The sequence below is a fragment of the Phaethon lepturus genome, unplaced genomic scaffold (assembly GCF_000687285.1).
Source record: "Phaethon lepturus isolate BGI_N335 unplaced genomic scaffold, ASM68728v1 scaffold16734, whole genome shotgun sequence".
Taxonomy (NCBI): domain Eukaryota; kingdom Metazoa; phylum Chordata; class Aves; order Phaethontiformes; family Phaethontidae; genus Phaethon; species Phaethon lepturus.
The window spans coordinates 4,223-15,834 of record NW_010532775.1 but is presented as its reverse complement, the minus strand read 5'-3'; the positions used below and the strand labels follow the sequence as shown (position 1 = coordinate 15,834).

At 43.7% G+C, this 11,612-nt stretch overlaps 2 protein-coding genes across 2 annotated transcripts in view; one reads left to right on the top strand and one right to left on the bottom strand.

The window, feature by feature from the left end:
• Positions 1 to 419: 419 nt before the first annotated feature.
• Positions 420 to 7,110, top strand: FAM104A (family with sequence similarity 104, member A; the record flags this gene model as incomplete). Its single annotated transcript, XM_010284959.1, has 3 exons — positions 420 to 516; positions 4,707 to 4,769; positions 6,463 to 7,110. Coding segments are annotated over 3 exons (403 nt in total), but the record flags the coding sequence as incomplete, so codon positions are not given.
• A 586-nt stretch (positions 7,111 to 7,696) lies between these two features.
• COG1 (component of oligomeric golgi complex 1) overlaps positions 7,697 to 11,612 on the bottom strand; it is a gene marked incomplete at its 5' end in the record, with an annotated part of 7,873 nt that continues 3,957 nt past the window's right edge. Inside the window, 6 exons of the mRNA XM_010284958.1 lie at positions 7,697 to 7,866; positions 9,185 to 9,260; positions 9,366 to 9,475; positions 9,939 to 10,047; positions 10,596 to 10,723; positions 11,036 to 11,197. Of these exons, the coding sequence (XP_010283260.1) occupies positions 7,726 to 7,866; positions 9,185 to 9,260; positions 9,366 to 9,475; positions 9,939 to 10,047; positions 10,596 to 10,723; positions 11,036 to 11,197 (726 nt within the window). The remainder of the gene's footprint in view (positions 7,867 to 9,184; positions 9,261 to 9,365; positions 9,476 to 9,938; positions 10,048 to 10,595; positions 10,724 to 11,035; positions 11,198 to 11,612) is intronic.

The following is an 11,612-nucleotide window of genomic DNA, read 5'->3' as shown; positions in this document are numbered from 1 at the left end:
TCTTTCCCGGGTGCTTTTCTCAGCCTGTCAGATGTCATTCAAAGACCCAGGCTTATTTTTAGATGTGCCTGAGTACTGAGAACAGTTGCAAGGCTCAGAATTGTCAAACGAGTTTATTTAGAAAGATGCTCAGCATTGGTTTTAATGGCAGGTGTGAGTCCATGTCCCTTAAATGGATAGGAAAACATCAGCCTGGCTGCTTTGTAAGAAACATTTATCATTTTCTGTCTCTTCTGTACAGAATAACTAAAAAGAGAATATGAAAGTCCACAGCACATCAGAGGTTTAGATACATCCTTCATTAATTTATCAAGTTTTCCTGCTTTTTTTTGTATAGTTGCCTTTAGAGAACAAAGCAGAAGGTATATCAGTAGACTGCTAATTATTTTTTTTCTCCTTTCTCCCTGAACTTTCTTCAGGAAGAGGAGACGGAATGGCAATGAAGATGACAGTCATGTTCCCCAGACAAAACGTAGTACCAGGAATACTGTCCTTCAGGACTCTTGGGACACTGAGGTGAGAGCCTTCTTGGGCAAATTCAGTTTCCTTTAATGCTGAATTTAAATAACTGTTGGAATGTTCTGTGAAATTTTATTCACAGAGAGTAGTTATTGAAAACACTTTTTTTTTTGCTTTGTGTATGAGGTCATGAGGCTTGACTCTGTTATGTACTTCAGAGGTTGAAAGCTGTAAAATGTAGTTTGGAAATCAGCATGTTTTCCAGTGGACCTGATTATCTTTGGCCTAAATATTTCTGTTAATTTATTTCAAATACTGATACATCGTACCCAAGTGAAGATACAAGAAAAGCATTTGCTGCCACTTTTAGTTTTGCTGCCTAAATTGAGGTGTAACATATCCAGCACTGAGGAGATGACTAGGGTGGATTACAAGTGTGTGTGGTCACTTTGCCTGGCCATCTACTCTTCCAGCTTTGCATTTACTTCTAGTAACGCAGTAACTTGTGGTAAAAAGTCAAAAAGCATTCCAACTAGTGCAATACACAAAGTGCCTGCTGCAAGCAGTAGTGCTTATCTGATGATTAAAAAATGCTGTGGTAGAGGTCGGCAGTTTAAGCAAGACTCGCTCGTTCACAGCTAAAGCACTTGAACTATTTGATTTCTACCTGTATTTGCCATGATCTTTTGCTGGACGTGGGATAAACTGTCTCTTATTTTCTCATCGCTCACATGACAGGTGTTTTAAGATGGTGCAATTTGCTAGTTATGAGATTTTTATTTTTTTTTTAAAAATGCTGATTTCCAAGCTGCTGCCAGATTTCCTGAATTGTTGCCTGTATTAATCATCTGAAAATTCATTGTATGCATTTCTAATTAGCAATGCAGTCCTGTTGCAAAATGTTAGTGGAAAAGAGCATGCAGAGCGGAGGCTCCCTCCTGGTTTGTGTCCATGGAAGTTAACGAAATAGATTTCTTTTAAGGTTTTTGAAATACCCTTGTTGGTTTTTGTACAGCCCTCTCACTCCAAAGATTGGCTGTAATGAGTAATTACAAACTGTTGCAGTTATAGTCAACTATTAACTATACTTTGATGGCATAGAATGTTTTGTGCTATCTAACTTTGAGCAACGTATTTTTTTTGTCATATGCTAATGGCTTCAAATGTATACTTACATTTAAGATGACACAAAGTTCTGTATCCCACCGTTCCTTCTGTTAAAAGAAAGTCTCCCTCACCAGTACACCTTTACATGTAGCTGATGCGATAGTCAGTGATATTGTATGGAAAAAACAGCCGAGATGTTCATCACAAAGGAATTCACTGTGATGAAAAATGTTGCTGGTTCCTGTATTGCTGTTTTGCCAGAAGTAAGACTTGCTGGGTTGAAGTAGTTTTTGCTTCTCGGGTATAACGGGTAGAACCATAAATAGTTGCTTGCCATCTGACACTGAATCACTTGTCCAACAGGTTAAACACCTCTTCGTGTGTAGAGTAGTTAATGGCTAAACGAGCTTTGTGGCGGGAGGAGGAAGAATTTAGTGTGGAACAAGGGATTGAAGTAGGAGTAATGAAATTAAGAATATCAGGAAAAACCCTCATGGTGAGTGGCAGAAGCACCTTTGCTTGTCATATAAACACTTGGCGTTTGACTGGGCAAAGCCGCTAAAATGTAGAAATGGAAATAGTCTTGTAGTAGCCACACAAGAGTGGATGACCTTAACTCTGTCCTTCACGGCTGTTTTGTTTGGGGTGCCTGCAAGTGAACAGCATGGGCATGAACTGCCTGCCCGCCACCAGCGAAATCAGTGCAGAGTTCAATTGCTGAAGCTAACATTAAGACTCCTGCTTCATGCATGCACTTGTGTTGTAAAAGTATGTTTTTAACACATTAAACCCTGATGTGCAGGCAAGGAGAACTTCTTACTGTTGACACTGAAGTGGAGGAGTGCGCCTGCTGGACACAGTTTTACAAAAATCAATGTTCATTTGAAAAAAATTCAAATGTTGTCTACTGATGAATAGACCTTTTTTTTTTTTGCTTGTTTTCTTGTAACGTTGGGTCACTGAATTGAGCATGCCCAGAAATTCAAGCCATGAGATTAAATCAGTATTATCTGAATGTTTCTTTAAGGACTTCCTGTGCCAAATGGAGAAATTCTTGTGCTTATAGTGCACAAGTGCTTCCGATTGATGTCATTTTGAAGTTCTTGGCCATTTGTAATGCTCTTATTTAGTTTCCTGATACTTTGCCATTTGTGAAGGCAGCTCTTGCTGATTACAAATCCTCACTAGCTTTAGGATATTGAACTAGGAGAGAAGGGGTGCGTGTGTGAGAGCAATTCGTAACTTCAAATTTGGAGTATGTGAGGAGAGAATTGCTTTTCATCTGAGGGCATACGCACGCCTGCTTTTTGTGAAACATTAGCTAAAGTACTGATTCCTTTTGCCTTCCTTTAGTTGAAAGTTGACTGCTTTCTCTTACAGAGTGTGGTTTACTTGAGAACATAACCTCAGTATGAAAATCAGGCAGCCATATTACTAAACCTGAACTTGGCTTTTGTCAGGATCTCTTTTCCTTTTTTTTTGTCTTACTCTTCATAGCTGACAGCAATATGTGTAAGATGAAGGGTGATTTTTTTTTTCCTTAGTGGCAGTTCAAACGTGGGCTGTTCTGTGATGTTATCCCTCAGTCCCTCACTTTGAATCCTGCTGCTCACATGAGCTAGATTTGATGCAAAAGGATATCACTGTTTTCTCCCACTAGACTGTCCTTTCATCCAGGGTAGACAGCATCCTTGACTCCAACTGATGTTTACAGGAGGGAAACAGATTCTCTTCAGCCTCTGTCAGCACTACTTCTTGGCAAATTCTTATAGCAATGTGCAATTCCTGCTCCTCCTGGAACAAACAACTCCCACACTGCTAGGTGACAGCCACCCTGAGGATGACGGTGAATTTCTGCTTTGCAATTCAGTCCATGAACAGGCATGGGACGAAAACACAAAGAGCAAATGTTAAACATTAGCAAAGCAGAGCAGTTGCCACTGCATTTCACTTCCTGTTCAGCCTGTCCTCCGTTTACCAAGAGGTTAGCTGTGTTGTTTTCCCTGATACTTGCTTATAAATTCAGCAAAAGCCCTTCCTACTCTCCCGTCATTGCTGGCCCGTACATCAAGGCAGGCAGAGTTGCGGATCCTCTGAGAGGCCGGCTGCGAGCAGCCGCTCACGGGAATTATGAGAATCTGCAGTTGTACTCTGCAACCTGGGGAATCACCAGCAAAAAGCCCTTTGCTCTGATTTTCCCTGGGAAGGAAGGGAGTCTGCAGTGTTCTGACTAGCTCTTTTCCTTCCTGAATAACTTTCTTCTGCAAAACCTCATTTCTTGTGGTTCGTCTTTGTTATTCTGACCAATGACAGGATTCCCCAGAGCTTAGAAATACCACTGTCTTATCGGTGGTGATTGATGACACACGGCAGCAGTTGCTTCCCACAAATCAAAGTTTTTGTCTAGCACTGCAGCTATGCCACTCTACAGTGTTACACTATTGAGGAATTAAATTCCAATCAAAACCAGATTACACCTCTGTTAAACTCATCTTGCAAGATTTTGAGAGCAGCAGGGTCTGAACAGCTGTTTCTTAAGTTCCTGTCATGAATGATTGAGATGCTACGTCACAGATCAGCAGACTAATACATTTAACAAGACATTTATTTGGAAGTTATTTAAAACTTCTATAGCTACTCACTGTGATGTTAAGAGGGGCTAATGAGTGAGGTAAACCCTGAAGGTGTCCTTTTGATACTTAAAGTACTCATAAACTTTCATTGGGCTACTTTCCTTTGCCCTTTCGCTTAAAACTTTGTTTCATTGTGTAGATGCCTGTCATTGCTGACATGATGACTTTAAGGATTCTTTTTTTGTCTAATTGTAGTCCAAATGCGTAACAGAATGTGCACCACAGCCTGGGGAAATGGTAGGTCTTTGACATGATTTGGGCAATAAACGGGCTTCACGTGCTAGTGAATTTTTGCATTAGAGAAATGGAAATAAAGAGGGTCTGACGAACCAGATCTGTCAACAGCCTTAGATGTAGGAAGCACGTCCCAGGACACTATTTCGGTTTTCAAAAAATTAGACATGCATAAAATAATCATTACTAACAGCTCTAAAATGTTTGTTAAGTTGTGAAACTTTAGCAGTAAATATAGTAGGTTCTCATTTCAATTTTTACCTTGATTTTCAGAAGGTGGCTGTAACGAAAAACAGTAAGGAACACAGACTAAAAGGAAACAAAGTGTCCTGTGCGGTGGGTTTCTCTCCAAGGCTGCTGTGACTTGTTCAGCGTAAAAGCATTGCATTTCAATATTTGTGCTTCTATGCAAAATGAGATGGTCTAGCAAGCACCATTTCGTGGCTCCTCTCTGTCCTTCTGGTGTTCTCTCCCACTCTAGTGTTAGCAGCATTAGGAAGAGGAGCTGGTTGCTCACGTAGTTGTATCTGCTGCTTCCTCAAGAATGATTTCACATGTATTTTGTTGTTTTCTCCTTGCTAGCTGAACCTAACACGCCAGCGTGGGTGCAGCCTTGGTGCCATTGCCTTGCTTGCTGTACTACAACAGAACTGAAGCATTTTTGGTGCTTAGCAAAACAAGGAAATATATATGGCTGAATTGTCACAATTGATTGTGGAATCAGTGCCGTGGGGTTTCCAGTTGGCATTGAGATATGGTCCACCTCAAATATTCACAGAGTGCCTTCCTGGGCCTTTCTTGCTGCTTGTTGACAGAAGTGTCGGGTATGGTTTGCACCATTCTTCAGATTTACTCCAAAGTGAGGCCTTCTGGATGTGGTGCTGACTGTTAAATTACCATGGACGACTTTTAAATTTGCCTTCCTCTGCTGTGGCCATCAAGCTTTGACTGCTTAGGTTTTAGTTTAATACTTAACAAGAACGTGGGGTTTTTTTTAGCTGCTGTCACTTACGCTGGCTGCTTTTGTGAATTTAATTCTTACGGGACGGCAAAGTAGTCATCCTCTGATTCTTAAGCACCTAAATATCTGCAGTGTTGTCCTGAACAGCATATCACACAGTAATGAAATATTTCAGCTGTAACTAATGGAACCTTTCATTAGCAGCCCTTAAAATGGTGTACACCAAACAGTTTTATGTCTTTGAAACACTGAAAATGATGGCTAATGTTCTTCCAGTCATTACCATGAAATGTGTTTATCCTAAACGCTGGCAAATGAGCCCTGTCCTCTGTGCGAACTAAATCATGGGTTCTCTTTTCTGCATGTGGAAGTCTTTGATGCCTGTCACTCTTTCACTGTCATGTCAAGCAAATTGTTATGGAAAACTACCAGTTAACATTGCTGTCCCAGTACTTAACTGGGAGAAGAGTAGTTGTATATATGTCAAGGTGTTCAAAGACTTAAAATGGGTATCATGTTGCATTTGTTTTTTAACAGGCTGTTGCTTTGGATGCTTCAGATCTCATTTTAGAAAGACTGACTTGTAGGAAAATGCTTTGCATGGTGCTTACCTAAAATGTCTGCTAGAACAGAAGTGGTAAAGTTTTCCTCATGCCCTGCCTGCCTATACTGACACGTGCAGTTCAGTAGGAATGTTCTTTATTTTCCAATTCTCGGATGAATTCAGCAAACTTCACTAGTGCTAACGTGGGTCATGGGGGCAGAGCTGGTGGGCCTAAAACCAAAAGATTGAAATCCAATGTCCTGGAGGTCAGCGAACCTCTGGGTGAAGGCTTGCTCATCCCTTCAGCTCTCTGACGCTTTTCATGTGTTGGCTATAATGGAAGCTATGAATGCCAAGAAGGCACTTGGTGGATTTACGTTAGTCCATCAAGCTGAACGTGAGCCTGAAAATCTGGAAGGGAGGGACTGACTTACTGTAAAGATTATTTGCTTACCTGAGGTGTTTCATTGTGGACAGGAGAGAAAACTGTGTGATTTTTGCCGTTAACCTTCTCTTTGTCTCAGTCCTCCAGCAGCGATAGCGGCAGCAGCAGCAGCAGCTGTAGTAGCAGTAGCATCAACAGCCCTGACAGAGCGTGCGGTGCAGAAACCAGCCTAAACCCGATAATTGCAGGATCCAGTCCTGTCTCCTCTCAGTCCTTCCATGAGCAGTCTGCACTAAGCCAAGGTCCTTACTTCCACATCAACCAGATCCTGAAGGAGGCACACTTTCACAGCTTACAGAGCCGGGGACGCCTTCCTACATGATGAACCAGCAGTTCCCTGCCTTCTGTGAAGGGACAGCACTGTGTAGATTTAATATTTCAACTTAAAAGTTTGTTAAAATGGAATTGCACAAAATGCCTGTTGCCTTTTCAGTCTATATTTGAAATAACAGGTTAACAGGAAATTGTTTACTTGTGGTTTGCTGCACTATTGCAATGCAAAAGGGGCTTTGAAGCAATTTTTATAGGATTGTTTTTGGGGTGGTTATAGAGTACGTGTCAAGAGGAGACTGAGGAATCCACATCTGTGTTATAGGATTGCAAAATGTCCAATTCCAATCGGCGGCCTAATCTGTTTGTTAGCAATTTGTTGCTTTATGTAAAGTTCTCTCAAACGTTCATCTTCAGTTTTATAAGTCTTTTTTAATTTCAATAAACTAGTATAAAATTTATTTGGCAACATAATTTTCTTGAGCATTTAGAGTTAGTAAGATAGAATAGGTGCTGTCACTGGAATCCCTTAGGACTGCCCCAGCTGCAAACTTTGAACCCAGCTCTGTGTATGATGAGCCATGTCTCGTTTCATCTTTACTGCTGCAGTACTAAAAAAAAAAAAGTGAAACTAGACCCAGGAAAGCTTAGGCAGCTGTAGCCAGAATGTCAGGTGCCTGCTGGGTCCACTTGGAGAGCAGAGCCATGGTGCCTATCGAGAAAAATATAGAGGAGTCTGGGGAGGGCCTTTTGAAGGAGGTATTGCTCCACTACCCATTTCTAGCAGTGACATGTTTTGTTATCTGTTACAGTGTGTAGGTTGTTTGCTTTGGGTTTTTTTTGCTTTAATTCAAGGTTTTAACTTCTAAGGAATAGGAGGTGAAAGAGGGGCTACGCCTCTGTTCCAGCAGCCAAATGGCAAGGACAGTCCTGACCTGTGCGTGCTATGATCTGGCTAAGGATGGAAAAGTACTTATTTTCTGACAATAGAGGTGGCACCAGTCCCTGCCGAGGGGAGAGAGCGATCTCAGTGAAAACGAATACACAGACAACCTTTTTCTTTTTTATTGCATCACTTGGTCATGCCAGAAAGCCATCCCAGCTTAAAGAGCGAAGGTGCAGCTGCCTCTTCCTCCTCGGTTACAAGCTGCCTGAACAAAGAGCCAGGGCGTGATGCCTCATCTTCTGCTCTTGTGAGTGCAGGAGGTAGAACCTGTTAGTTTATAAAAACAAGTGTCAGGAACTGTTAGCAGCTTATCTTTGACTTACTCCATACCCTCATCTATAGTAACTGGAAGGAGGTGCAGACTACAGCAGAACAGCTCTTCCTAGGCAGCTTGAGCCTGAACCACAGCCTAAGCGGTGTCACTCCTGGAGGTTAGTGACAGAGGCACAGCACCTTGCTGCTGTTAGCAACTGGTAACTTTTCAGATATCATTCAATGCTCAAAAAAAACAGTCATTCTGCAGGGAAGGGGCTGTTGCTGTCAGTGCAAGGGGATAACAGTGTGGTAGAAGTACAGTTGTTGCCCTTGTGAAGGCTGTTCTTGAGTAACTATGGACTTTGACCTCTCCTAACCTGTTTTACCATAAAAGAAGGAGCAAGCATCTGTCAGGGACTCTGAGAAGTGTGGCTAGCGCAGAACATCTGTGTGCCACCACAGCAGGGGAGGGGAGTGGTATGAGCAAGCCAAACATCACTGCACACTACAGTCTACTATGCTGAGGTGTAGGAGGTAAAGAATACCTGTATTGTGAAGCTTTGAGCTTTTAAACAACCCTTACATGATGTCTGGTCCTTTATGCTTCTGAATAATGGAGAGTAAATCTGAATAATTGCAGAGTAAACATCAACATCTCAATTAACGTGCACTGCTCTGATAAAACCAGACCTTTACTCTTCTGTCCCAGGTGAAAAGACATCACCATGGATAGATTATTGGGTTAATAGCTAAAGGAAACAGATTACTAATTACTGCTTCCTGTAGCAGCGAGGTATTCCTTGGTGCTCTCCCTCCTCAGCCTAGAGAGCTCCATTGAAACAGATGTTTTAAACTGGGGGAAACATAGAAACATAATGGTCATCTACTGATAACACTCAGAAACGGGACAACACAGAGCCTTCGCAAGAGAAGCAAGCCACTCTGTTCACACAGGTGTAAATACCCAAGCCAGGCTTCGTCAGGAGTTAAAGGTCAGCACCACACTAGAAAGGAGTTCAAACAATTAGCTAGTATCCTTTGGCATTGCCTCATCTGTATAAGTCTTCACTGCATTTTCATGGTTGTTATTTGCCTGTGTTTTAGCACGGAGCAGCAGGCCCCAAAAATACAGGGGCTATCAGGGTTTTTTTGAGGGTCAAGGGGAAATCCAAACCATCTTGTGCTGTGTTGCCGTAATGGTTCTCTCATTTTACAGAAAATAAAAATCAGGTTAAATATTAACTGTTTGGCTACTTTCTTCTTTCCCCACAAGCTCCAGCATTGGTGGGAGAATTAGCCCTGGGCAAGAATACAGCTCAATTTTACCAACCTGAACTCTCTCTGTGCTCCTGGTAGCAGACTTGCTCTTTCGTGAGCTTGACATACTCAGTGGCAGAAGTCCAAATCTTAAGAGACAGAAGAAAGAAATGCAGCCGGTCACAGGGAAGCAGCAATTCTAGACCTGCTTCCCAAATTGACATGAGAGCCCACAGAAGAGCCGAGCACCTTACCTGATCTGGCTGGATGCTAACGGCAAGATGTTGTGGAGCTCCTGGGAGCTCAGAGCACCGCTCCTGCTCGTGTACGGGTTCTCTGTCCCGGTCAGCAAGCCGAAGAGAACCTAGAAGGCACAAATGAGCTGTCGGTATTCGGGGGCAGCCGCAGAGCTGACCACACAATACATTGCTGGTGAGTCCACTGGCACGCCACAGTACTTTTGATTGGTTTTAAGTTTGAATATGAAGTGCCTCGCTTCCCCCTCTAACTCTTGCGTTTAATTAAGCTGCTCGTTATTACCACAGTTGAGTTCTAGGCCTGTTTCAGCACTACTTAACCCAATTAGCATTGCACAGGCTCCAGTGAATGCTGTTAGATAAAGTTCAGCCAACTCCATGCCCTATTATATGCCATGCCATCAGCTCGGCAAGCTCCTCGTATCTTCAGCTGGCATTAAATACTCTTCCTATTTCCGAGTAAGTGCCAGTAGTTATCTTTAGACATTAAGCAGTTTATAAAGCCACCCCAGCTGCCCTTCAAAAGGTGTTCTGCAGTGCTGCTTCCTGATCCATCCCTTCTATACTTACGGAGGTTCGCTGAACCAGGCGATTAAGGTTGCTGTTCAAGTGTGGAGTAAAAACATCCAAGTCAAACGGATCTATGTGTCCCTCCAGGAAGTCAGTCACCTTCTCAATCCTACAAGCAGAGGAGTCCCGTCAGGGGTTACGTCCTAGTGACGGCTGCTGGTGCCAACAGGGCGGTTTCACTCATCCCTCTGAAACATTGAGAGACTTGCCCCTAAGAGGTGACTGAGCAAAACGGGAATTACTCAGAACAGCAGCTGCCTAAAGGGTTTCCAGCTACTACACAACCTACAACATCTGCTCCCTGTGGTATGTCTCAGAGAGATGCCTCAGTTCTCAAGACTGGAGCATACACAAGTCTCGGGTGGGAGCTTCACTGTTCTCTCCAGGGGCATCCTCTGACTGTATCCCTGCTGCCGTACAGATCCGCTGTCTCCAAGCACTCAGCCACAGAATCCCACCCCTCCTCCTACATTTTGAGGATGAGCTTAGTGCCGGTGAAGGTGTCAGAGCTCAGAGCCTGCACTGCCCTTCTCCCATGAGGCCCAAAGGCACCACTCCTGCAGGCATCTCCTGACAGCCAGTAAAGCCTGTTGGTTTAAACCGTTTTAGGGCTCCACAAACTACTGCTAGTACCCAAACCCCAGAACTGCACCGCACCCGGAGTCATGCTTCATCCTGCTGGTTTTTGCCTCCTCACTCTTTGCCGTCAAGATGATACTCAGGTACCGCAGGTCGTAGAGCAGCTGCAGAGCTCTGTTCTGGGTCATGGGGAAGGTGCCTGTTTTCTGCAAATAGGCAAGTCAGGAACACAGCTCTTCACTCACACTGCGAGAGGGCTGTCAAAGGACTGCTTTGGGGGAAACACTTAAAAACACCAGCACCAAGAAATAACCAACCTAACCGAACCATTCGAAGCCTGCAGCTTGGTGTCTGATCCCTTTTTGCCTCATTTTTGCAGGAGGCAGGGGAAGAATGTACTCGCCCTTTCCAACTCACAGGCAGACACTTTCTGTTCCGAGGGACAGTAGTGCATGCATCGCCGCGTGCCCAACGACCCTCCTGTCCCACTTTAATGAGGGCTGATCCTACTCACGTACCTTCTCCTGCTTCTCTTCCATGAGCTTTCCATAGGCAGCAAGTACTTCTGCCATGCAGGTCCTCAGCAACTCCTGCAAGGTGACTTTTGGAAGAGTGTGACCACCGACCCGGTTCACCTCTTGGCACAGGCTGAAGAGGAGGCACTGGACATACCAGGATGGCTGTTTAAGAAAACAGTGTTATTTTCACATGGTCTGTAAGCTACAGCGGCACAACATTGCTTCCGTTCTCGTGATGTGAGCTTCCTACTTCCACAGCAACCACACAGCTCTGCCGTTGAGACATACCTGCCCACTGACACACCAGGATTCTGGTTATAGCAGTCCTCAAAGCCCCACAAGTACTTTTACCAAAAGTATTCAGCTGAGTATAGTCAGAACAGAATTGCTTGTTGTGCCTCTTCTGTCACGGCTGACCCTGCTCTGCCCACCAGGGCTCGTTATTTACTCCCTCGCTCTTCTCCTGGGCCTCCCAGCTATCCTGAGCTCTCATCCAGCTGCTTTTTCCTTCAGAATCAACAAGTTCACCTTCTGAGGTTCACTACAAAAGACTACTGCCCTGCCCAGCTCCTCCTGC